Source organism: Pteropus medius, unplaced genomic scaffold, assembly GCF_902729225.1.
Source record: "Pteropus medius unplaced genomic scaffold, Ma_sr-lr_union100, whole genome shotgun sequence".
NCBI lineage: Eukaryota > Metazoa > Chordata > Mammalia > Chiroptera > Pteropodidae > Pteropus > Pteropus medius.
Genome location: NW_024354503.1, coordinates 15,611,552 through 15,638,810, shown reverse-complemented (window position 1 = coordinate 15,638,810; position 27,259 = coordinate 15,611,552). Strand labels below are relative to the sequence as shown.

Here is a 27,259-nt window from a genome sequence, read left to right as displayed (position 1 = left end):
TGTTGTTTTAATTTGCGTTTCTCTAATGATGTATGATGTGGAGCATCTTTTCATATACTTATTTGCCATCTATATATCTCCTTTGGTGGAGTGTCTGACCAGCACTTTTGTCCACTTTTTAATTGGGTTGTTTGTTTTCTTTAGACTCCTGGAGACTTTTGGGAGAATAATTTATCTATCTTTATTAAAATTTGAAATGCACATTCCCAATGATTAGGTAGCTCCACTTTTCATAACAGCTTGTGCATAAGCACAAGGAGTTTTTAATTTTATTTTCTTGTTAGTTTCAAGTATACAGTACATAGGCTGGACATTTATATAGTTTATAGCACAAGGAGTTTTAGTAACAAACCAATCTCATTCTCAAATTCATGTCCATCTAATACCAAAGAATGCTTTGCTAGAATAAGAGTACCATGAGCTCAACGCAGGAAGTGGGTCAGATCTCCAACCTGGAACCTCCTTTCTTCCCTTATGTGTGTTTGATTCTATTAAATTCAGCACCTGCACACCCCTCTTTAAGATCTCCAAATCACTAAGTAAAATCAAAGAGGGTATTTCTCCACAGTTAGAGGTGTGAGGAGAAAGCAATGAGACATGAGTTTTTTCCCTCTGGCATAGTCATCTTAGAAAACAAAACACTTGCTCCATTTTTCAACTCAAGTTTGCACTCCAATTTGGGAGTGATCCCCAAGGCCAGGTTCTGAGCCATCTGAAGAAATCAGTCTTATTATTTTATTGCCACACCACATTTTGGGTCCAAAACGATATTACCCAGGGTGATCACTCTTCTTATAGACAAGACTTGGCTTCCAACAGCTTTAGACCTTTCAAAGATTTCAACTCTTCACCATCGAAGACATTGAAAAGAATGTGCCACAGTTTCTGGAACTTCTTTTCTTCAGCCCGCCCCAGAGGATGTTCAGAATATGACCAGACTCACACCTCATATACACAAAATCTGAAGCCAACTGCCGTGAGTGAAAATGGATATGAACGACTGGGAAGCTATCTCAAAGAAGCTCTTAAGAACATGCATGCGGACAACAGAAAATCAGAGGGAAGGAGAGGGAAAAAAAAATTGATGTAGAAACCAGAAATGAAAAATTTTAAAATAGCTCTACAGGGATAACTAGATTAGTCAAGGATCTCATTCTCTTCAAATGACCAGGAGGGGCAGAGCTGAGCCCGTGGCAAGTCCGGCAAGTCCGCGGATGCCTCCTGCTGGTCAGAAATAGAATGGCTTCAGTGGAGGAAAAAGAGATGAGGATGTTAAATTATCTAGAAAGGTAAAAGAGAAAGAACAGAAACATCAGAAATGTCAATGGCCAAATCTTTCAAGTATGAAGCGAGGCAAGATATGGTGATATGGTGAGGAACAAGACGAGAAAAGTGGACTGGTGGAAGATGGGGAAAGTTGGTTCCCTCCTCCGCTGGACCAATGGATTTGAGTCCAGATGCTAAAAATCTATTATAAAGATAAAAGAAAAGCTTAATGGAATTAGTTCATTTTTCTTTAGATTTTTTTTTTGCTAATATAATAATGAGATGAAAATGATGAAATTATATAATTTTTTTTAAATAAAGGAATCCAAGAGATCATTTCTCTGGACCTCCCACCCAAGGAAAAATGAGGCACAGGTTGGCTCTATAAATAATTAATTGACTTTTGTTTCCTTAACCTCACTGCTTTGATTGTCATCCTGACTTCTCTTTCTCCTCTACTTTTTCCTTCCTTCCTTCCTTTTCTTCCTTCCTTCCTTCCTTCCTTCCTTCCTTCCTTCCTTCCTTCCTTCCTTCCTTCCTTCCATTTTTCCTGATAAATATATCATATATAATAAGAGTAAAGAATAATGCTCAAATGAACATTTACGTTTCCTCCCCTAGCATAATAGAATATCACCAGTGCCTGTAAGGCCACCTAGGTGTCACTCCTTTGTTATTCCCAGGGGTAACCTGAATTTGGTATTTATTCTCTTGATTTTCTTTAGTGTTACCACCTATGCATGTATGCTTAAAAAATACATTGTTCAGTTTTGCATGATTTTGAATTTGACATAAATAGAATCATATAATAAGTATTACTTTTGCTCTTGCTTTTCCTCAAAATACATTACTTTTAAAACTTTTATACATATAAAAAAGCCCATAAATCATAAATGTACAACTTGATCATCAACATATACAGCTATAGTTTATTAATTTTTAACTTTAAATGTAATTTTTATACAAAGAATATGCATACCATACATCATCATAATAAATTACTCATCACCCAACTTGAATATCATAAGTAACTTACATCTACATATATAATTTTTCCCATCACATTCCCCTCTGCTATAGACCAATTGTGTCTCCTGCAAATTCATTCATTAGTGGAAGCCCTAACCCCCAAAGTGACTGTATTTGTTACCTATATGGAGGCAAGTAAGGTTTAATAAAGTCCTGAGGGTGGGCTCTAAACTGATAAGACTGGGCATCCTTATAAGAAGAGGAAGAGAAAAGCAAAAAAGAAAAGAAAAGAAACAACAAGAAAGAAAAGAGGGAAAAAAAGAGAAGACACTGAGGAAAAGCCATGTGAGGTTGTAGCAGGAAGCCAGGAAGAGAGCTTTCACCAGAAACCAAATCAGTGGGTACCGTGCCCTTGGGCTTCCAGCCTCTAGAACTGCGAGAGAATAAATTTCTGTAGTTGAGCCACTCGGTCTGTGGTATTTTGTTATGGCAACCCAAGCTGCTCAAGACATAGCCATTATTCTGAATACCTTAGCTTTTCTTTTCATGTAAAAATCATGTAGAATTTCCCTACATATATTTTTAAATTTTTATTATTATCATTTTGCAATTTATAAAATTGCATCATACCATATACGGGCTTCAGGATCTTCTTTTTTTCACTCAACATTATGTTTTAAGATTCGTACATGTTGCTGTGTACACCTACAGTTCATTTTCTTATACAGTACGTGATCCATGCTCCCGTCAGTGGATATATGGGTGATTTCTTGTGGGTTTTTTAAATGACTGCAAAGTTGCTTTTGTAAACAGAGCTGCTCTCAACATTTAGTACATCTCCTGCTAAGCAGTAGTTTCTCTGGGGTATAACCTTAAGAGGGGAACTGCTGAGAAGTAAGCTATATGAATCTTCACCCTTAACGCCAAAAAGTTTTCTAAAGTGATCAGCCTGATTTATACTCCCTCCAGCAGTGAATATAGGATCCACAGCCTCTCCACCTCTTCCTGTTGACCCAGAATTCTTAATGTTTGTTTCCTTGGTTTTAATTGTGGCCTTAATCTGCATTTCCCCAGTTATTAATGAGTCTGTGTATCTCTTCATAATCTTATTTGCTATTTGTGCTTTCTCTGTGAAATGTATGTTCTTAACTTTTTTGCTTGGGTTGTTGGTGATTTTCTGATTGATTTGTAGAACTTTCTTATATTCTCTATATAATATTCCTTTGGCATTATATGTGTTACAATTACTTTCTCCCAATTTGTGACTTGACTTTACACTTTCTTAACAGCATCTTTTGAAGATCATAAGTTCTTATAGTAGAACTTAATATGATAACTTTTAATGGTAGAATTTTCAAGTCTTTTCTTTATGGTTAGTGCTTGTTCAAGAAATTACTCCTTGCCTCATACATAGAAAGATATTATTCCTCTGTTGTCTTCTAAAAGATTTATATTTTTTCTCTCTAAGATTTTAATGTTTCCAGAATAGATTTTTGTGTGTGGTATGATGAAGGTATATGATTTAATTTTCTTCCATAGAGATAATCCCAGCACACCATTTTATTTGTTCCTGTGCTATCATCACACTGTTTTAATGAAATATCTACATATCTGAGATCATATATATATATATTTCTTTTTAACGCCTACAGCACCTGATATTCTCAGGTGGTCTCCCATCCAAGTACTAACTAGGCCTGACTCTGCTTAGCTTCAGAGATCAGACGAGATCAGGCACATTCAAGGTGGCATGGCTGTAGACCTGTTCTACCTATCTGATAAAGGACAACGCACACACCTTTTTTTAAAAATAAATATCTTGGCCATTTATAACATGGATAAAAACATAATGCTCTTATTACCACTAATTATTTCTTTACAATTTATTCTGGAGTTTTTATAATTCACAAATAGCAACTTTTTTATATTCTTTAAAATTCTTATAATTTTAAAATTACTTTCAAGTTTTACTGTAATGACTAAGCTCTTCAGTACAATTTGAGTACAAATGATGATAACAGGGATCCTTGTTTTGATCTTGATCTTAACTTCTAAATGATTTACCACCAAGAATCATGGTTGCTGTAGGTTTTAGCAGATACCTTTAACAAGTTAAAGAAGTTCCTTTCTATTTTTGCTAAAGGTGTGTTCTCTTGAATAGAAGCTGAATTTTACAGAAGGCGTATTCTGCCTCTATTAAGATAATCATATGGATTTTCCCTTATTTTCTTAATGTGATAAATAAAATCATTTTTCTAAAGTCAGACTAGTCTAGTCTTCTTATACTAAACTCTGATTTATATATTATCTTTTTATATACTTTTGGATTTGACTTATTAATATAATTTTAGGATCTTCACATATATATTTGAATTACATTGGCCTGTCATTTTCCTTTCTCATAAGTTTCATGGCTGGTTTAGGTATCAAGGTTATGCTAGCCTCATCCAATGAATTGGGATAAATTCTTTCTTTTTCTATATTCTGGAAGAGTTCATGTTAAGAATGATATTATATCTTCCTGACATGTTTGAAAGAATTTACAGTTAAAACCATCTAGGGTTGATGTTTTCTTTGTGGAAATTATGGTTTTGATTATTTAATAGTTATAGAACTCTTCAGGTTTTCTATTGCTTTTGTGGTAAATTGTATTTTTTCAGAAATTTATTCATTTAATCAAAGTATTCAAATTTATTGGCAGAAAATTGTTCATAATATCTACTTATTATTTTTCTAATATCTGCAGCATTAATGGTAAGGTCCCCTTTGTTTCATTTATTGTTTCTATTTGCCTTTACTCTTTCTCTTGGCCAAGCATGCCAAAAGTTGGTTTGTTTCATTACTCTTTGCAAAGAATCAATTTGTGGGTTTTTTTCTTTTTTTTTAGTTCTCTCTATTGTGTTTATGTCATTGCTTTTGGCTTTTATCTGTATAATTTCCTTTCTTCTACTTTTACTATTCTTTTTCTAACTTCTCAAGCTAAAAACTTAGCTCGTTAATCTTTAGTTTTTTTCTTTTTCTAACATAAGTATTTAAAGGGCAAAAATATCTTAATTTTTTACGCATAAAACACAGATATACGTAATAAATAAAAGCATGGCACAGAAACAAATATACAGTATATCTGTGGTCTTAAAATTTCATAGGCAGGGGAGCTATTAGGGGAAAAAATGTGTAAAAAGGGGACGATAATAAAAAAAAGAATTGAGAGTCACTGCCCTAAGACAAGGATTTGAATGAAAGTAGTTAATTTGGGAAGTTTGGTAACATCAATAGGGAGGTGAAGAAGCGATGCAGGAAGGAAAGCAGCCAATAAGAGTGTGTTATTCAGCCAGTGGAGAAATCCCACAAGGAAACATACCTCAGAATTATCCCATCTGTGGTGAGGGAGTCCAGGTATTTTATTCCCCAGCTCCTGATCAGCATTTAATGCAGGCTGTTTCTGGGGAATAAATCTTCGTCTCTTCTGGCCTGCTACACAAGGACAGTGACATGGCTTAGAACCCTCAGGCACCACATACTAGCCATCAAAAGTCTGCTTGGGCACAATATAAAGTCCAAGAGATATGGGTGGTTAGTGTTCCCCTTTGTTACACTGTTATTACAATATTAGAAAGTGCTATTAGAAGAAAATTTCTAATAAGAATAATCACAAGCAGCACTTTTTATTAAGTCCCCTGGGGACATATCCCAGTCATGAAGGTGCTACTGGACTGAACAAGTTATATAGTTCCTTATCACCAGTCACAAGTCAAGCCACTTCAAGTCTAACCCATATTTCCTAGAGATGCAATGTTATAAATTGAGTTTCCAAAGTAGCAAGCACATTTTATGCCATAAAAATACCAAAGATGAAGTGAAATAAAACTAAAATACAAATATATAACGAAATCTAAGTAAGTGCACAGTCAAAAGCTAAATTGTCAATGTTCTTTTGGGGGAAATTTTGTGCTCAAGTTGAGTTTGCTAAGATTTCTTAAACTACAACTTTAGCAAAATGTTACAATAAATGTCCGTAAGCCTGTCACTGCTCAAGCACCTTAAAAGTCATTTAACATTCCAGTCACCTTTCTTGGAAATTTCCATTACTGATGAGATGGACATGAATGCCCCTCCTCTTCTCCTCCCTCCTTTGTTTCCCCCTCAAAGATTACAGATGACTTTGTATCTTAGATATTTTTATATCAACCACTGGAAGCTTCCCCTGTTCTTTTCCTGTAGAGGGCATTCTTTGGTTTTTCTGAGATTTCCTTTGATGCCTCCTCTTTTCTTAAACTTTTCCAAAGAGACTATGACTTTGCTGAAATCATTACTTGACTCGGAGGCATACTCAAGTCTCTATATGTAATCATGCAGACATATATCCTGAAGTTTTGCCATCACATGAATGTCGACTGTATTGGCCTTCACTTTTCACTTTCTTCAAATCTTTTTCTTTTCCTCAAAAATTAGACAACTGGAGAATGCAACAACTTGCCCTCAGAGCCTAGCTCTTTCACCTTTCTTTCTTTTTTTAATACTTGTTTCTCCACCCCCTATTTAATTCCCTCCCCCTACTTCCACCTCTAACTTAGGGATGTTGCCGACTCTCCTTAAGAACTGGATCTCTGAAGGCGGGGCATCTCCTCCCAGCGAGGACCAGGGCAGGAACAGGTGGGGGCGAGGTGGGGGCAAGGTGGGGGGGCTACCTAGGGTATGGTCCGTGGCTCCTCCCACGGTCCTGATGTGAACCCGGGGCCTTCGTGTAAAGCAAATGTGCTAACCACTACACTATGGAGCCACACCTTCCTTTCTTGCTCTCATTGTCTCAAAATATCATGCTTCATTTTCAAAAAGACTGAAAAAAATCCCAGAAGACTTCCCAGAGGAGATGATATTTGGCTTGTGCAAAATTTTGACAAGTGCACATGGACTCACACTATGTGAGAACTTCTTGAAAAAAGGCCAGGAAGTACGGTAGAAGGTGTTTGTACTGACTATCTTCCATTTGCTCCTCCAAATCCAGTCTTCATTTTTCTCCACCCTACTCTGTGGCCTGGGAGCTGGCCCATAAGTACTGCACCAACAGACTTCATTGCCCTAAAATTCTCAGCCTATGGAAGGCACCATCAGAAGAGAGTGGTGTTTTTCAATTCCCACAGCTCTCCCCACTTGCCAGATCACAATGGATTGGCTGCATCCTCTAAAGCAATATTGTCTCTCTGAGTTCAGGCAACAGTTTTGTCCCTCCGGCCCCAGGAGTGATAACAGGTATAGCACCGTCTCTTGTTGCTTTTCCTAAACTCTGCCCACAGCTTTGTAAATAGCTCTTGCATTAAGCTCTTCTCAAATTATCCATTTTGAGTGCCATCTGTTTCCTGCCAGGTCCCTGACTGATACAGTGTGTTTGATTAATGGATATTAGTTCAGACTAGTTGAAGCATGAAGTATGTGTGATGAAACAGTAAAACATGGTGTAGGAACAGTAGGCTGAAAGCAGATGGTGGAGGAGCTTGTCTTCCAGGCCCGGAGTCCAGCAGATTTTAGATCTCAGAGGGTTTTAGACCAGGAATGACATGTTTTAAGAAAACTAATTTGGTAGCTGCATGCAGAATGGTTTAGAAATTGGAGAAGAGGAGACAATTAGGAGATGATTATAATTACTATTACAGGAAGATAACATTTTGTAACTTTCAGATTGGCAAAGATCTAAAAACTTGATAGCATAATATGTCAATAAGCATGTGGAGAAATAGCATTCTCAGACATTGCTAGAGAGGGTGTAAATTCTCTGGGAGGCAATTTGATGAGATCTATCAATATTATTATAAATGTTCATAACCTATTGGTCAAGCAATTCCACTTCTAGGTACTTAGACTATAGATAATATTGTATACATACTAAATCATTTATGTATAAAGATATTCATTATAGCATTTCCCTAATGGTTAAAGATTGGAAACAACCAAAAGGTTCATCACAGACTAGTTAAATAAGTATGGCACTTTCCATATAACAGAATACTATGCAGCAGTTAAAGAGAATGAGAGGACTCTGCGTACTTATGTGGGAAGATCCCCAAAACACAGCAGGTTCTCGAATAACGTCATTTCATTCAGTGTTGTTTCATTATCATATTGCTGAGATGCCGTAGGAACTTAACTCTAGTTTATATTAATTAGCCTATGGTAAAACTAGTTTCATTCTACATCATTTTGCTTACGGTAGCAGAACCTATCGATGACATTAAGTGTGGATTTACTATAATGCTAATGACAAAGGTGCCTAATAGTATATATAGCATGCTTCTATTTGACTGGAAGGATAAAAAGATATATTGCCCATAAGTTTGTAAATGCATAGACCAGAAGAATACCAAGGAAACAGAGAAAGGATCGTTGTTTTCCAAAGAGAACTGAATGGCTGGGATCAAAGGAAGGAGGGAGATTTACCATTTTTCCAATCTTCTGTACCTGTGGGAGAATTATCTGTTTTTAAAAAGTCCCTTGCCCTATCATCTTAGAATCAAAACTCTACCTTGATATCATTTCTAAAAATTAGATTATGGACAGCTTTCTTGGTGAAATAAACACAAATGAAAGGTATAAAACTAAAAAAAAAAAATCTTTATAATAAAGTACTTGAATGGCTGAACAGAATGTTAAGCTTGGTTACCAGGTGAGCAAAATGCCTCGAGTTGTCTTGCTTGGCATTCTTAGTTATTAAAGTTCAGAGTAAGTACAGTATCTGAAAAGTTGGAATTCAGGCCTTTGAATAACTACTTCCAACACTTCCTTCTGTGACTCCATTGCTCTGAGTAGATAGGTAGTGGGCAGGGATATCATCCAGGAAATTCGGACCCTGGATTGGTGATAGATATAGATGCTTTACTCAAGGTCACTTCTAACCTGGAGAGGTTAGGATAACCTCTCTGATAGGGCACTACTTTATCAGAGTTCTCAGAATTTCTCCATTGTGATTGTTCTCTTATTCATCTGATCTTCAACTAGATGTAACCTCTATAAAGGAAGAACACACACTTTCTTTCATTACCATTGTATTTTTAGCAATCAGCACTAAACAGGTGCATAGTAAATATTCAAATATTTGTTCAGTTAAATTGAGCAAGGATTTCTGTGTCATATTGTCCCTGCCCTTCTTGAAACTTAAAGGTGGGTGAATAATTGACCCTCATCTTAATTGTAACGACCAATTTATTTTTTTTATAAGAAAATAATCAAATTGTGTGACTAAGTTTTTGAGTTGGTGATAAGACTTTTGAGTTAAATGCAATTTAGTTGTCCAATTTCTGTGGTACTAGATGTTTATAAAACATTGTGTTATCAAGTAACATTCATCATGGAGTGTTGAATCTTTACATCTTGCTGTTTTTGTTCATTTCTCCCTGATTAAGAAAATTAAAACTAATTTTTTTTCAATAACTACTCTTGCATTGTACTCAGAACTTCAGTATTAGAATTTACAAAAAAAATGGCCGTTTCTCTTATTCTTATGGGGTTGAGACTCTGGAGTGATACTCTATAATTATGTAATACTAAACTGTACACTAAACTGTTTAATATAGCTGTTCATAAATGAAGTTTAATAAACTGATTGCTTGACTAATGTGCTATTTTATTGCTTTTCCAGAGTTAATTTTGATGAAAACATATGGTCATTACACTTATTGGTGCAATAGGCCCTCATCATAATGACCATTATCATTAGATTTGCATAATAAAAACTTGCTGAAATTAATCAATGTTTTTAATTCACGGATGTGACTTTAACATAGGTTTGGGTTGGTTTTGGGTCTTTTGGTTAAAAAAAAATCCATTGCAGTTTAAGTTTAGGGAAAAAATAATAAGGTCTAATTTTCTGAAATGGCAGAAAGACTTGAATGGACAGAATGAATGGGCAAGACCTGCTGAGGATAAAACTGACATGATTTGGAAGTCTAATGTTACAAATTGGCTAGCTCAGGGACCAGATGTAGACAGCAGAAAAGTTTTGCTTGGCTCGTACAATGTTTTGAAAATGCCTGCATTTATCTGCCAAGTTGTCTGGTCCCCTACGCCCTATTGACTTATTTCCAGCAGCCCTACTGATTTTACCTGCTTGGCCCTGGTAAGCATTGAATGCCTGGAGAATTAATTCATTAAATGAAACATGGAACTTGGGAGAGAAAGAGGTGAAAATGGGAGACTGTAAGAATATATGGAATTTGAAAGGTAGGTGAGCCCACTGAGGGTGGCGGCTAGGGATACAGATGCAGGACTGTGCACATAGGTTGAGATTTGAGGTTCTGGAGAGACCAAATATAAGCAGCCAAAGGCAAAACTTTGAGTATCTCTCATATTTAAGGGCTTTCCAATGAAGAAAGAGGTTGTCATAAGAGAAACAGGGTAGATTAAAGTTATGGAGTTCAATGAAAGAGAAGACTTTAAGAGTAAGGTAGTAAACCGCACCCAGAGTGAAAAAGTAAGGATGAAGGAGGGAAGGAGCTATTGGATTTGGAGCTCAGGTTGCTGATACCATCAAAGAGACTGGTTCAGCAAAGAGATAAAATTACAGGCTTAAAGAGAGAGTAGATGTAGATGCAGGTGGACACAGCTAATCTTTTAAGATGGCTGACAGGAGAGGGAAGGAGCTGGAACATCATTCAGTGATACGTAGGATGGATATCTCAGGATCTGGTGTTTTGAAAGAGAAAGAAAAAGACCAATGGAAAGGGAGCAAGATCCATAGGAGGTAGAAGGGGATGGGCACAGGTGGAAGAGGTCCCTCTGGGCAGGAGATTATGCCTTTAGCAAGAACACCAGTACAGATGGAAATTTTTTCAAATATTGAAGGGTTAAAGGGTTGGATGGCCTATAACATGTTAGGTAAGATTGGCAATTACAGGCATGAAATTGTGAGCTTTAGGAAAGTAAATGGTCTACAGCCATGCCACCCTGAACGTGCCCAATCTCGTCTGATCTTGGAAGCTAAGCAGGGTTGGACCTGGTTAGTACTTGGATGGGAGACCACCTGGGAATACCTGGTGCTGTAGTTGGCATAAGTAATGTGGAGAGGGCCATTCAGGAAGGCAGGACAGGATTGCTGAGCAGGGAGGAAAGTTCAGCTGAGATTAGCAAGCAAGTATTAACTATGGTTCTAAGTGCCATGATTTTGTGACTTTGTTATCTACTACAAACTCCATGTTTGCAAAAGCTTCAAGGGGTTTTACTGTTTTAGATGTAAATAGTTACCTTTCCAGTAAAAATGATTATTCCATACTTATCAATTACAAACCCATTAGTGCTACAAGCATGGTTTTTCCTGGGGTGCACTTGGTGTTAAACTATCAGTCTTCAGGGGGATAGCCTTAGGACACCAGTCACTTTCTAATTTGAAGAAATGGTTGAGAATTTCACTACGTTTTCTTTTATTATCAGGATTGTTTTTCCTAAACAATTGAACCCCCCCACCCCCACCCCAGTGTCTTCTTTGTGGATGTTGCAAATTGTGAAGCTAATCAGGACCCTTTTTCAAGTCAGCTAATAGTTGAGGAAAAAACAATTTTGGATTTACCTCTGGCTACGGGAACAGAACTTGGTAGGCTACATTTTTATTGGCCTCATTTCTGCCTCCAATTTGTGCCTTTGCTCTGCTCCTCTTTCTTATTCGTTTTTGTTTTCTTGTTACACTTCACATATCCTAGAAACCACTTTAAATTCTTTTTGAAACCAGATAGAACATATAAATATTTAACACATAAGTACTTAAGGTACTTCAAGCAGGTTAATACTTGTGGCAATTAAATAAAAAGTGTGTCTGCAGTTACAAGGCCGTGAGACCCAAAAAATCTTTTTGAAAATCTTACAACTCTCCATTTAAGAATAATGGATTAGGTATAGAGCAGAAAGCCAAATTTGTAACCATAGAGAATTATATTGCCAAATGTATGGAAAAATTAAGACTCAGGTAGATGTTTGCCTCAATTCTTTTTGTATGAGGACGTATAGCATAATTATGCCCGAGAATTTAAGAGCAATTTGCCTTCTTTAATTTGGACGCTTTCAATGCAATTAACACTATTCAAAATCACTATCTTGTAATGGTTAAGAAGATGGGCTCAGGAGCCAGACTACTTGGTTTCAAATCCCAGTCTAAGAGCATGTGTGACCTTGGGCAACATACTTCACTGTTTCTTCACTAGAAAAATAGTGCTAACAAAACGTACTTCATAAGACATGAGGATTTAATAAGTGTAAGGTGCTTAAAACAGTGTCTATGCACCATTTAAGTGCATGAAAAATTGGTAGCTATAATTATTTTGGCTTTACACTTGGGAAGACTCATGAGCCACTTGGGGTCCAAGCCAAAATTTTGGACCCAAACAAGTGATGACTAGAACTGCATTCCAGAAGCCCAAGCCAATGTGCAGCTGAAGATCAAAGAGGAGCCTTTCCAGCACCATGCTGAGAAATACCTAAGGAAATCCAAACTTCAATTCAAGAAAGCTCTCAGTTAATGGTACTCTGCACAGGTCTGATACCATAATTCCACATTAATTGGCTCCTACTAGAGCCCTACTGAATTCATTTATTAAAATAACAAATATTCATTGAAAGCCTGCTTTATCATGCAATAAGTTTTAAATACCACACATCAAAAAAACCAACGCACAACCACACCCTTTCCCCCTTATGGCCTCAAAACATCGTTGTTAAATAATAGCTCCTAGACATTACCAAAATAGCAAAAACGCTTTAAAGTGTTAGACCTGTCATAAATTTAATGGAAATCACAAATATGAGCCTATAACAATTTTAAGTCTTAAATACTGAAAACATAGTGTGACGGCACTAAGTATGTAAACTTTAGGGTCCCATTAGTTGGAGTCAGTCCCACATGGGAAGAATTTGGTAGGAGTTAAGATTAACAACTGCTTAGTCCCACTGGATCATTCGCTCTTCTTCAGGAAGAATACTCCAGTTAGGGGAGGCCACACCCCGGGCCAGCCAGTTGAAATCGTCAACGTCGTTCCAGTTATTTTTGCTCCTATCTAAACCAGAGCCCTCAAAGTCTTTGTCAATTCCCGGGTAGCTCCAGGTGTAAGGGGCGAACTGGATCCCGCTGCAGTCCTCCACGATGGCCCTGCTGGTCACCTGCAGGAAGATGCGGGTGTCTCTCGTGGTGTGTACGCGGAGCTGTTGGCAGGCCACAGCCAAGACGCACTCACTGCAGTCCTCCAGGAACACAGAGGTGGACACCGGGCCGCAGAGCACCGTGCAGTTGCGGGCCTTGGTCAGCCGCAGGGTGTTGGGATTGCCATACAATTTGATTGTGCAGTTGCTCAGTTCGGTCAAAAGGACGTCTCGCTGGTGCAGCTCCTCTGCTCTCTTCTCCAAGACTTGGGACTTCAGGTTGGAGAAACCGCAGACCCAGCTAGAGCTGACGCCTCCCTCCTCCTTCAATGGCGGCGGGGAGGCCAGGATGCCTTCTGCCGCAGGGACGCCAGGAGCCGCATCTACTTTGGTGGCTGGAGCAGCGTCTTTCCTCCGAGTCCTGAAAGCGAAACGCTTCTTGGGCTGCAGTTGCTGGCGCCGGTCGGCCAGGGCCGCCTGTAACCGCGCCAGCGCCTCTTGTCCCTGCCGCACGTCGTAGGCGGCGAGAAACAAAACCGAGTCGTTGAGAAGTTTCTGCAGCCCCTGGAGCCGAGTGGCCGCCTCCTCCAGCCGCTCGACAGACTCCCCGCCCTCCAGAAGCTCTTCCACGGCGACTCGCTCCCGAGCGAAGGCGGCGGAGAAAAAGTCGCTCTTCTCCTCCTCCACCTCCTGGTTCTGCCGCTTTTGCTTCCGCCTTTCCACCTCCAGTTGCCGTTCTTGCTCTCGTTTCTGAAGCCGCTCAGGCACCAGGCTCCGGTCCCGCTGGGACCCCATGTTCCCGTTCCCCACCGCAGTAACAGAGCAACTGGCAGTCTCCATCTTGACAGCAAGCTTCCTTTCTCCTGCCTTCCTTCTTCTGGGCGCGCCCACCGTGAGGCCTCCCACCAACGCGTCCTGTGATTGGCCGGCCACGCTGACGTCAAAACCCCTCCCCATTTGCTTCGCCCATTGGTTCCTCCGCATCGGAGGGGCGGGAACATGGGGAGGGGTCGACTGACAAAGGGGGTGGAGAGACAAAGGTCCTTGTGGATGGGTGGGGTGGGAGGAAGGCGGGGGAAGCTTTTTTTCCTCTTAAAGGGGCAGGACTTATATCCGGGTTGTGGGGTGAGTTGCAGCAGCGGTAGCTGCACATGTGGGTTGTTTATAAGAACAAGGTTAGAAACTCGCAGGCCTCCCCTCCCCAGCTCCTCCTTACTACCCTTGCAGCCCAGAGATCTGCTTCTGGTGGGGAAGAATGTGTGCTTGTGGTGGGTGGGGGGGTAGTGGCAGGTGAGATGGAGGGGTTTATTGCACCGCCCGGCCCGCGCCGGAGGAAGCGGCAGCTGGAACAGCTGGCTAGGGAGCCGCTTGCATGCCTCTGGTTTTTTCTCTTCTTTTCCACCACCCCTTCCCCCAACCCATTCCTGCCGCCCCAAAACCCTTATCCTACCCGCCCCCTCCCCCCTCAGCCACTGCAATTCGGCGTGGCCTGGGGCTCTTGGATCCCCGCAAGCAGTTACCGGGGCGGGAGAGAGCGAGGGGCACCGGGATGGGAGAGACCGGGTTCTTCACTGCAGCGGGGTTCAAGGGGCCCTGGGGAAGCCTAGAAACGGATTACTATTTATTTATTTATTTTGCCGATTGCTGCAGTCGGCGGGGTGGGGGCGGGGGGGTGAAATTCCACACCCCCTTCCTCTTCCTCCCACGTCCTCCCCCACCCTTCACTGTCACTCCCTCCGCAGCTGAGTGCCCGCTCGCCGCACCGGGGTGAGACCCCAGCCCCGGGCTCTGCGGCTCTCGGTGGGGCCCTGGGTCTTTAGGAAAGCGATGGGGGAGATGTTACATTTTGTCCAGAGGTGGTGGGAGGGATTTGTCACCGGAAGTGAATGAGCCTAATCTGAAGTCGGGACCAGCCCGAGGTGTGAGTGGGCAGCCAGGACTACGCAGTCCTAGAAAAACCCAGGGCAGCGCGGGCCGCTGAGAACCGGGACTCGGTCCCTGCTTACGCGCGCGGCGACCTCGCGTGCTCAGTGCAGGTCGGCGGAGCGCCGGGGCCTCTATGACCTGGCCCGCCCTTGCAGTCTTGGGTTTCATCCTTATCTCCACCCCCGTTCCCGGCCCCCATCGTTTTTTAATTGGGGTATTTAACTGCCTGAGAAACTGTCACTTGAGATTTCTATAATATGCCTGCATTTTCATGCAGACGAAGATGGGAGGAAAGAATTAAGATTCATCTCTCCAGTCCTTCACACCCACTTTCTCCATTTCCATTTAAAACAAAAACAAAACAAATTTCTGTATTTCACTGAAAAGTTAGCACAGGTCACGACATTTGACAAATGTCGCGCGGGGGTTGAGGGTGTGTTGTGTGTGTACGTGCACATGATGGAAGTGGGGGGTACTGAAAATTCTTGTGCGTGTGCTTGTAGTATACTTCGTTTTCGTTTGCTTTGTTTCATGAGCAAGCTAGGTGAGGCTTTTAGGTTTTGTGAGGTATAGTTCTCACACTGGTGAATGAAATGTAGCTGGTTATCTTGTCTAAGTCATATGGAGGAATGCGAAAGCTGCTTTGTTTTATGAAGAGTTGATTTAACCAAGGAAGGTTTAAAGAAGATTTATTTTGCTAGGAGAAAAAAAATCTAGACCTTCTCTTAAGTTTTTCAGTAATTGGATTTGTCTCACAAAAATTAAAAAAGTTTGTAGCCAAATAAGGTTTATTGGACTTGGAAGTTACAGCTGGGGTCAGGCAACATTTCTGTATTAGTCTAGTGAATCTATAAGTGGTTGTTAGTATTGTCTATATCAGAAGTGCAATTAAATGTCATTAAACCCTTTCAAGGATTTCGTTTCTGCCCAACAACAGGTTTTAGCATACAGTCCAGTAGACTTTGTAAGTTTCCGAATATTTTAAGTTGGCTAGTTTCAAATTTTTATGAGAAAGAAGCAGTGAAGGACAAAAATGAACAGGTCACAAGGCTGACCCAGTGTGTTGGAGGCAGTTTCAAAGACTGATGTGAAGCCTGAGTGGGAATGGGCAGGGGTCTATGGTATGGTTATCATGAAGCATTCATTGGCTTGACGGTTCTTTACAACTGCTAGGTGAGGTAGGTGGTCAAGACATGGATATAAAGCTGCATTTCTGAGTTCAAAAGCAGTAGGAAGGCTGCGAAACCTTTGGCACTGCCAGACTGCATTTGCATCATCTTTTTGACTTTTGAGGGCAGTTGATTCAGTTTGCATCCTTGAAATGGATCCCAGCTCTTCAGAGGTAAGTGCCTGTTGCAATGTGTTGCAGATGATGTTACAACAGAAATGTGACAAAAGGCAAGCAGCCATGAGTTCTGAATCCTGCTTTCAAAGATACCTTAAAAGACTTGCAAATCAAAAGAACTGCTCTAATCTCTATTCTTTTAGACATCTTAAAAAGTGAAAGAATTCTAAGGTATTACAGACTTTAAAAAGTACTTAACAAAAATTTAGATACTTTGTGGTTCTAATAGCTTGATTTATTTTTTAACTTTTTGAAAATTTCAAACATAATAAAGTGGAGAGAGGCAAGTTGCATGTACCCATCACCCAGATTCAACAATTATCAATTTGACAGTTTCGTTTTTTCTAAAACCCTAGCCGCTTCCCCACCCCACCTCATTCTGATCATTTTACAGCAAATCCCAGACATATTATTTCATATTTTACAATCTATAAATATTTCAATATGTATCTCAAAAAGATTAGGACTATCCTTTTAAAACTTAACCACAATACTATCACCACACTCCAAAAAAGTGGTTATATTTTCTTAATTCCTCTGATTATCTTATAATTTGCTTTTTTGTTCTTTAATTTTGTTATTTAGATTCCACATATAAGTGAAATCATAAGGTATTTGTTTTTCTCTGTTGACTTATTTCACTTAGCTTATAATAAATACCCTCTAGGTCCATCTGGGTTGTTGCAAATGGTAAGATTTCATTTTTTTGCGGCTAAGTAATATTCCATTATATATATATGTACTACATCTTCTTTATCAGTCATCTATTGATGGGCTCTTAGGTTGCTTCCATATCTTGGCTGTTGTAAATAGCACTGCAGTGAACCTAGGGGTGCATATATATTTTCAAATTAGTATATTGGTTTTCTTCAGATAAATATCCTATAATTTGCTTTTTTAAGTTATTTTATTTGAATAAGGATCCAAACAAGTTCCATACAATTGTGTAGTTAATATGTCCCTTAAATCACTTTTAAATTCTTCTTTCCTTCCTTCCTCCCCCCTCATCCCTTCTCAATTGTTTTGTTTGAAAAATCCTCATCATTTGTTAAGTAGAGTTTCCAACAGTCTGGATTTTGCTGGTTGCATCTCCATACTTTTTGTTAGATTTGAAATATTTGTCATATGTATTTTATCTTTTAATGTGATAAAGTGAAGGTTTATGTATTGATATGCCACAGGAAATCAATAACCAAGTAGTGAATGTAGTTAAGCACAATAAAATGGTCTTTGGGTATGGCTAGACAGCAAAGGATAAAGTCTTTTGGTGTTCTATGGAATTTGTTCAGGACCCTGTACTGTGGGAAATATCAGCCACATGTAGACAGAACAGATTCAGGCTTGAATCTGTATTATAGTAGCTTGATGGCAGAAGGAGGTGTCACCTATTCATTCATCTTTTAGCAGACGTTGAATATATAGTAGATATAAAGCATGCATTAAAGAGCTCTATATGTCAAGTATCAAATGGTAAGCAAATATTCCTACCTTGGTCACTGACTTTTCTGACAAAAGACAGTGAAAGATGACAGCCGTGGGGGTATATGCTGTTCTTGAAAAGGCTCTAAATTGGTCTGCCCCTTCCTTCTACCTTTGCCCCTGGTTCTCCTCCTTCTCAACACCTTTCACTCTCTGGAACTTTTTTCATCATCATACACCTAATGCCTAGCACAGAGGCTGGCACTGTTTATATAACATCAGTTTATTAAGCTTACTGTACCCAGCACTGAGCCAGGTAGGCCCTCAGGCTGCCAAGCTAAATTAAAAAGGCATAGTCCCTATCCTCCTTGAGGAAGCCCAATCTGTGCAAATAATGGCACAAACATGTGAAATTGTAACAGTGACAACTGACAACTGTTACAAAGGAAAGAGGAACAGAGAATACCAGTAATTGGAGGTTTGACCTTGTTGGGAGGTCAGTGAAAGCTTCCCTGAGGGGCTGAGTCTAGAGGCTCGATTCCTGTAGCCCCTCATGCATTCCCTATAAAACTCTTCAGAAACTTATCACTCTTCCCAAGACCAACACTGCCTGTTGACAGATGACCTTGCCTACTCTTCGCAGAGAAAAAAGGGCACCTCCCCCTCCCTCCTATCTTACTTATGACTTATCTGTGAAGTTCCACCTCTTTTTCTCTTTCCCTTCTCACCCAAAGCAAAGCTCTCCACCTGAGTTCCATGTCCCTTCTCTCCCAGTTCCTAGAACCTCCAGCCACCAGTCATCCTCTATTTTTTTGGGATCTCTAATCTCTTCTTTGGCATCTCTAATCTCTTCTTTGGCGTTTTCTTTGGCATCTCTCAGCAAGCAAGTTTCTTCAACTTAAAACAATTTTCCTTTTGTCCTAATATCCACCCAAGTGAATGCTCTATGTTTTTTCCTTCTCTTAACAATAGACTTTTTATTCTATTTTTTGAAAAAAATCTTGGGGAGGGGCAAGTAATTAGATTTATTTTCCACGCAGCTTTATTGCCATATAATTGATATGTGACATTGTGTGAGTTTAAGATGTACAACGTGATTTGATATGTGTATACATTGTGAAATGATTACCACAATAACGTTAATTAACATAGTTATCTTATTTTTAATTTATGTGGTGAGGCCTTTCAGATCTACTCTCTCAGCAGCTTTCAAGTGTGCAGTACAATAGTGTTAACTACAGTCACTGTGCTGCGTATTACATCCCCAGAAGTTGCTCATCTTATAACTGAAAGTTTCTACCCTTTGACCACCTTTGACCACCTTCACCATTTTCCACACCTCGCAGCCCCTGGCTCTCTGTTTCTATGAGTTCCATTTTAACAAGAGACTTTTAAAAACAGTAACCTACATTTGCTGTGTTCAGTTTCTCAATTATCATTCCCTCCTCAACCCCTTATCATCTGACTTCTGCTTCTGCCATTTTATTTGAAACTGAAATTGGCTTATTGTCACCATTCTCTCCTAACTTTCAAATCCATTTTTTTTGTAGCTATAAACTCTCACCTCTTCTCAAAGCACATCTCCCTGTTCTGTCTTAGTTCTCTGTCCATCCTTAAACACTGCTGCTTGATTCTTTCACACACCTCTCTTTATCTACCCCTTAAATATCCATGAGGTCAGAATTCTATCCCAGTACCTTTTTTCTTGTTTTTCTCACCTCCTTTGGCAAGCTTACCCTCTCCCAGGGCACCAAGCCTTGTCTACATGACTCTTGAATCCCTATCTCTTCCTTTCACCTTTCTCCTGAGCCCAAACCTAAAATTCCAACACCAGCACCTTTCTAGATATTTCCATGTAACTATCTACTATCCATATGTAATTACCTGCTATCCAAAATACTTCATATTTAAGATGGCCTAAAATGAAGTCCTTACTGCCCCAGTGTTGTCCTTTTTCTTATATACGTAAGTTTCAATTAGTTATTGCTGCATAACAAACCAACCCAAACTTATGGCTTAAAACAGCAATAATTTATTATTTCTCATGATTCTGTGGACTCGGCTGAGGCTGTAGCCTCCAAGGCAGCCTCATCACATGTCTGGGGCCTTGGTGCTGACTGTCAGCTGGTGCACTTCGCTTTTCCCCTGTGTAGCCTCTCTCACACTTGGTTTCTTAGTGCTGAGTAGTCAAGCTCAAGCTTCTTCACATGATGGCTGGCTTCCACAGGAGCAAAAGCAGATGCCCCCTAGCCTCAAGGCTTAGACCAGAATGGACTGGTACAATGTCATGTGTAGTACATTCATTCAGTCAAAGCAAATCACTAACCCAGCCCAGATTCAAGATGGGGAGAAACAGACTCCACCTCTTGATGGGTGGAGCAGCAGGCATTTAAAGGGATGGAAGGAATTACTGGGAACCATCTTTGCAGATAATCCACTGTGCTGTGTATCTGTAGTTTTGTTAATTCTTTTATAACATTCGCTATGTGCCAGACAATGGCTGAGCATTTACATGTATCACCTCATTCAGTCTTCACAACCTTCCCCTGACATAGGTACTACTATTATCCACATTTACCAGATGAAGAAATGAAGAGGTGAAGGTGTCTTGCTCGGGACTGAGAGTAAGTGGTGGAGCTAAGATTTGAATTGAGGCAGTCTGGTTTCAGAGTCCAAGGTTTTAATACTGCCTGTCTGATCAAGATACCACCTCTGATTATGCTCCTGATACCATATCCATAGTGTTCCAAGCAGGAAATCACAGAGTTATCCACAGAGCCTCAGTGTTTCTCACTGGTCCGCCTAGTCTGCAAGTACTGTTATCTTTCTCTCTGCTGTGGTCCCTTTCTTCATGCCTTGTCCCCCTCCTCGTCATCTCCTGTATGTGCCCATCTGGTCCCCTACCTTTGTGATTTCCTGAATTCCCCCAGTGCTGCATGCCTTGGCCACTTATTGCCCTCAAATACAAGCTGATCACGTCACTTTACCTAAACTATTGGCTCCCTATTGTCTAATACTGTTCAGACTCCTTAGTTTGGATACCAGGCCCTTTACAACCTGTCCCCAGTGTGCCTCTCTAGCCTTATTTCCCACCATTGCCTTTACTCTGCCGTTACCCCCAGCATACTATGCTCATTCATTTCTATTCGTTCATGCTGCACTTACTTAATCAGCACTGACTATATGCTAGGCATTTTTATGGGTAATGGTGGTACAGTGATGAACACAGACAGCGATCCCTCAGAGCCTACAGGCTAAGTGAGGGATACAATTACAAGGTAGTGTGATATATACTATAATGGGAGAGATCTTAGGTGCTGTGATTATGTAAGGTTACTTAACCCAGACTAGGGGAATCAGGTGGGAGTGCAGGGTGTCTTTTAAGGAAATCTAAGCTGAATTCTAGAGAATGAGTTAGATCTAACCAGGTAAGGGAAAAAGCAGAGTTGTTTATTCATTTCTTTCCACAGACATTCATGGAGCACCAACTGTGTTCCAGGCACTGTTCTAGGTGCTTGAAATACAGCAGTAAACAAGACAGACAAAAATTCGCTAGCTTCATGGCTAGGAAGCTGGGAAAGTTCCAGTGTCTCTAGTAACAGAGACAGGGCATATGCAGCAAACCTGGACGTTAGACTAGAGCAATGACCTTAATTGTGGCTGCACTTTAGTATCCTGTGGGAGGCTTTACAGCATCCTGATGGTCAGGCCTTCCCTGAATAAATCAGTCAGTCTTGGAATGGGACTTTGGTGTTGGTAGTTTTTAAAGCTCCCCAGGTGGTTTTAATGGGCAACCAGGGTGTTAGAGGAACTGGAGCACGTTGAAGCTGAAAGTGAATCAGACTAGAGGTTAGAGAGGTGGGCAGAGGTCAGACAGACCATCAAGGGTTTCATGAATCCTATTAGGAAGTTTTCGCTTAAACTCTAAGGCAGTGGGAGCTACTGAAAGATTTAAGCAGGATAATGACAGGATCAGATTATCCCCCCTCCCTTTTTTTCCCCATTAACAAAGGATCAATCTGGATGCTCTATGTGGAATGGATTCAAATGGAGCAAAAATAAACTGATGTCAGTTTGAAGGCTGTTTGTTGCAGGAGTGAGGGAGAAATGGTATTGGGCTACAGTGATGAGAGTAAAGATAGAAAAGGAAGGGGAAATATGTGAGAGATGTAGGAGGAGACTAAACAGGACTCAATGGTTAACAGAAAGTAAGAGATACAAGAGGGCAAAGAGTTATGGAAAGTTCCAGATTGAGAAGCTGGGTTTGTAGTGACCTTGGTGCCTGAGACAGTGAACCTGGTGGATTGAGTTTGGAGAGAGCTGGTGGGACCATTTGGGACCTGCTGCTTGCTCTTTTGTTCTCCTGCCTGTGATCCTGTGCTTTATCTCCTACAAGACCTGTTTTATACAACTCTTCTTCCTAGAAGCCTATCTGGATTCTTCCTTCTGTTGGCTCTAGATGAGTGTTTATCAGCTTGTGAAATCAATATCCATTTACAGAAATTTATTCTGCCACTTGGTTTCTTCCAAGCAAGGATGTGTTTTATTCCATGCCAAATGCTTGGCACAGTACCTGGTACACAGGAAATGCATAATAAATGCTTGTTAAATAAATGTGTTAATGGATGAAGACTTGGGCCAGAGGCAAGATCTCTCCTAGGACTGTGATTAGAAGTGGGTCAGGGGGCTTGTTCTTGTTTTTAGGATAAGGGACTGAAGGAGTCTAGGGGCAGAAAGGAGGGTATTTGCTGAGCTGCAGGAAAGAGGCCTTGTTAAAGAGGTGCCTAAGCTATTGATTCTAAGATAGAGTGAGATGTAATCAGCTATCTAACTTGTTTTTTGAATATAGTTTCAAATTCCTTTCACGTCAAAAGAAACATAAGTCTCTTAAAACTGTTCTGCATCTGTTCTTTCTCTGTCTCTTCTCATCAGTGAGGTGTGATGGTGGTAATAAGTGGACAGGTCTGAGTTTAAATTCTGATTGCTAGCTCTGTGGCATTGGGTATGATATTTAACCTCTCTATGAATTGGGAATAAAGAAAGATATATTTCTCCTGGGATTGTTGTAATATTAAATAAAGTAATGTATGGAAAAGTACCAAGTATTGGACCAGACCTGTAGTAGACTTTCAACTATTGCCAGGTTTCTTTCCACCTTCCAGTCACTGGACCATTGTCTCTTTGCACTTCCCACCCCTCAAATTGGGTGATGGAGCCAGAATTTGCTGTGTGCATCCTGACCTTTGTAGAAAGGCCCCTTTAATGATTCTTCTATGAACAGTTCTCTGGCCTTTCTGCAATTCTGGGGGATATTTGAGCCGAATTGATATATAAATAATGCTGCAAAAGAAAACCAAAGAATCCTAGAAAGACTGAGCTGGGCAAGCCCTGAGGGATTCCTTAATACAAGGGCAAAAACTGGCTTATACTAGAAGGAAAACTCAGGATTTTTTTTTCACGACACTTGGTTCATTCCGTTTAAAGCACTGTATTGCGAGATCATATCTTTTCTCTCTCTTTTTTTAAAGTATTTTTTCATGAAAGCCTGTCTGAAATCTTTAGTTTTGGGAACTACTGATGTAATCTTACCTCACTTTACAGATAAGGGAGTGTAAAACAGCCGTATGTTACGTAATATCAATGGAATGTGCAGGATTTTCACAAACTCCAGGCTCTATTTGACTCTGGGATCCATGAGGGCTGTGGTTGTATCTGCAGCATCCCATATGCCCAGCATACAGCATCATGCCTGGCATGGAAGGTTCACAATAATTATCTGTTGGGGAAATAAATGAAATACTCAGCCCAAGCACTCTAGAATCCTAGTTTGTAATGATATTTATTCTTCTTGATGGAGCCAGTAAACGCCTTGAGGGACCGTCGTTCTCTGTTGCCCAGCAGGGCTGGTGTTCAGTGAATGAATGAGCCCCCAGGTCACATAGAAATCAGGCTTGTCCAGGAACAGATAATTCAAGAACCTGATTGATAGCAGGAGCCACCAGGTATTTCTCTTATAATATTTCATTTACTCTTCATGGTAACCTTGCCAGGAGGGTGATAGTTTGAAGCAACAACAATTTTAAGATTCTTTAAAAGACACAGCCAAATTTTAATTCCCAAACAGATGTTAGTTCCCCCCGGCCTCTTTAATCTCCTCTCCCACTTCCCACCTCTGACTCATGAATGTTGCCATCTCCTCTTGAGAAATGGGTCTCTGAAGGCAGGGCGTCTCCTCCCACATGCTCGGGTGTGCACCCAGGGCCTGGTCCACGGTGCCACCTGGGGCGCGAACTCAGGACCTTCTGTGTGTAAAGCAGACGTGCTAACCGCTAAACTATGGAGCCAACCCCCTAGTTTTTAATATATATGGGGTATGCCTTTTCTGCCTCAGTTTCTTTATGCCTCGGTGTAAGGGAAATAATGACATACAAAGTTTTGAGAGAATTTAAAGGCTTTTATAGACATGCTCATCCATTGAGATCAGTGCTTTTAAAGCATCCTGGAAGTTGAAAGTCAAATAAGAAAAAGAAAATTATTTTTCTTTGATTCTTCTGCCTAATTTTAAGGTTTCTTCTTTAGGTAGGATTTTATTATTTGCTATGAGATGCTACTTTTCTGTGCAATACTATAAACCACAGGTTTTCAAACCACAGGTTCTAACCCAATAACATCATGAAACCCAGATGGCAGTCTGCACTAAAAAAAAATAATAAAATAGAATATAAGATGTCAGAGGGCACTGTGTTACATAAATAAGCTTATATTATATTTATATATTTTAAAGATACACATACATGACTTATGAGAAAATGTATTTATTCTTATAGGTTATGGTCAAAAAGGTTTGAAAAAATGGTTTTGTGAATTATGCCTTGCACATTATGGTACACAAAAGTGTTTATTGACATGGATAAAGGGATGTCTTTTGTGTCATTGTGACATGGTAAAATAAGGAAATATGAATGCTGAGCCAATTCTTGCAAAATGTCAAGTGGGAACCTATTCATGCTACAGATATTTTCTCCTCCTTTTGTTTGTAAGAATCAAGAACATTTACTTATAAAAAGTGAAAGATGCCGACTTGGACAAGGGAACAGGTGTACATACAGTTAGGAATGTAGATATATAACAGGGGCTACATCCAGTATAAGGCATTGGTGGCTCCAACAGTTGTGAGTTCTCTCCAGGAGGGGTCCAGTGCTCCACGACATGTAGTAATTTGAAATTTGTGCTGAGGCACAAATCTGAGTACATCCTAGGAGGCCAGGCCTATGGGTGGTGACAGTCATTTAGCTCATGAGTAAGCCACATCCCTTGTCCTTCATATGCATTTCAACATGGCATGCTATTTTTTTCTATTCTTTGTCTTAAGAGCATAACACCCTTACAGCTTGTTTCTGTCTGAAGAAAGACCATCAAGTAAAAGGTGAAGCTTGAGTGAAATTTGTAATATGAGGATATACTGAGAAAGATAGGCCCTTGACAAAGGTGTGATTCCCCAGAAAGCCAAAGCCACTATAGATATCCCTGCATTCTACAAGTTGGTGATTCCTGGAGCTCTAGGTAGCTCTAGAGGCTGTCAAGGATCTGTGTGATATGCTTTGCTGCCTTTTTAGAACCTGGGAGTGAGCCTTGATTTGAGGCAGTATTCATTTATTATGTAGCCTCCAGAAGGTAGGAATTTAGTGTGTAGAAATCTTCACATTCGTTTAAAAAGAGGAAAAAAGAAACGTGTGTGTTTGTTTTTTGCTTGTTAATTCCAGTACTTCTTGATCAATTGCTTTAGGAATGGCTATAAAGTTCTGATATTATCAGAGTGGTTGCGCTCTTTAAGATTCTGTATAGTCTGTCTCAGGTTTGCCCACAGCCAAGGCCTTTCCACAACTCTGGAAGGGAAAGGAAGAGTTAGGGACAGGATAGGGATAGTCAGTAGACAAACTAGGACCAGATTCTGCTTCTACTGCTACACTATGGAGCCATCCCTATCCTTTTTCTGAAACACATATACTGGATAATTGGAGGAGGGTGGGGTTCACCCCATCCCCGTTCACCAGTAGTTCTTGATCTAGAGCTAGCATTCTGTAATGTGCCTGTAAGTCGTAATAGCAACCGTAGAAAGCGGGGGAAAGAGAAGAGTAAGAAAGAGGCTTATTAGTTTATTGAGATATGAGAAATTGTGCCTCACTTTTTATTTAAAAAAAAAAAATAGGCTGAGAGTCATTCATTCATTGCTATACCATAGATGTCACCAGGAGTCTTACTCTGCTCTGTCAGCTCTGCACATGCAGAGGCCAGGTGGATACCTCACCTGAATCATTTGATCCAGAGAAAACTTGTCCATGCCACCCCAACTGACTGTAATTGATTCAATGGCCATTTTTTGGGTACGCGCTACCTCCAACACACGCCAGGTGCCTTAATGCAGTAAACACTTAATAAATGTTAATTTAATGTGTTGGTGCAAGATGCCATAGCTAGCCCTGGGGTGAGGGGAGGTATAAAAATGAACAAACATAGTCTTATCTCCTTGAGGCTCCTGAGCCCAGGATAGACATGGAGACAACTAAGTAAGTCAAGCCGACTGCAGTGTGTATTATAAAGGAGGGAAGTTCTGTGGAAGCCCAAAGGACAGAAGGAAGAGGGGCAAAGAGAGGAGTGAAGGAAAAATGAGCAGACGGGGGAAATAACAGAGGAAAGCAATGTCCGGCAATGGGAAGAACAGAAGCAGAGCTAGGAAGGCACCAGTTATATCTGAGGAGCTTGGACTAACATCATGTGGCAAGAGTGGGGAGCAGTCAGAAGGAGATTTTGGCTGGGTGGAAGATGCGGCCGGAGCCTACAGTCATTCCTAAGGCAGTGGGGACCCATCGAAGGGTTTCAAGCAGGGAACAAGGCATAGGATTTGTGTTTTGGATAGAGAAGTTGAACAGAATGGATTGGAGCAGGAGAAGTGCTGTCTGTTGGAAGGCTATTGCAGAGGTTCCTTGGATAAATGACAGGGCTTGACCTAGGGCAGTGGAAATGAAATGGAGGTTGTTCAAAAATTATTTGTACTCGAAAGCCAGTCTGTGAATTTATAATGGGCATGAGCCTACCCAACCACTGGGATGATTAGGTCAGCTGGCCAGAATACAACTTTTTAAATTGAAGTACATTAATAATCAAAGGATTACTCTGTGAAAATGGAGTTAAGGCAAAAGGAGTTGGATGGTCTAAAAAGAC

The 27,259-nt window shown here is 40.4% G+C and overlaps 2 protein-coding genes, 1 non-coding gene and 1 pseudogene across 4 annotated transcripts in view; 2 read left to right on the top strand and 2 right to left on the bottom strand.

Annotated features, from left to right (window-relative positions):
• Positions 1–3,878: 3,878 nt before the first annotated feature.
• Positions 3,879–3,997, bottom strand: LOC120596356 (uncharacterized; annotated as a pseudogene).
• A 7,154-nt stretch (positions 3,998–11,151) lies between these two features.
• LOC120596497 (5S ribosomal RNA) lies at positions 11,152–11,270 on the top strand. The gene has a single exon (XR_005651174.1). It is a non-coding gene; the product is annotated as a 5S ribosomal RNA (ribosomal RNA).
• Positions 11,271–12,760: 1,490 nt separating this feature from the next.
• TBCC (tubulin folding cofactor C) lies at positions 12,761–14,247 on the bottom strand. The gene has a single exon (XM_039854659.1). It carries the CDS (start codon positions 14,185–14,187, stop codon positions 13,150–13,152), a length of 1,038 nt encoding a protein of 345 aa, XP_039710593.1. The 5' UTR covers positions 14,188–14,247; the 3' UTR covers positions 12,761–13,149.
• A 192-nt stretch (positions 14,248–14,439) lies between these two features.
• Positions 14,440–27,259, top strand: part of BICRAL (BICRA like chromatin remodeling complex associated protein) — a 93,774-nt gene continuing 80,954 nt past the window's right edge. The window contains exon 1 of one of the 2 annotated variants that reach the window (XM_039854656.1): positions 14,440–14,472. The gene's annotated coding sequence lies outside the window, so the exon portion shown is untranslated. Of the gene's footprint in view, positions 14,473–14,677; positions 16,616–27,259 lie in introns of those variants that run through there. The other variant, XM_039854655.1, reaches the window with a different exon arrangement.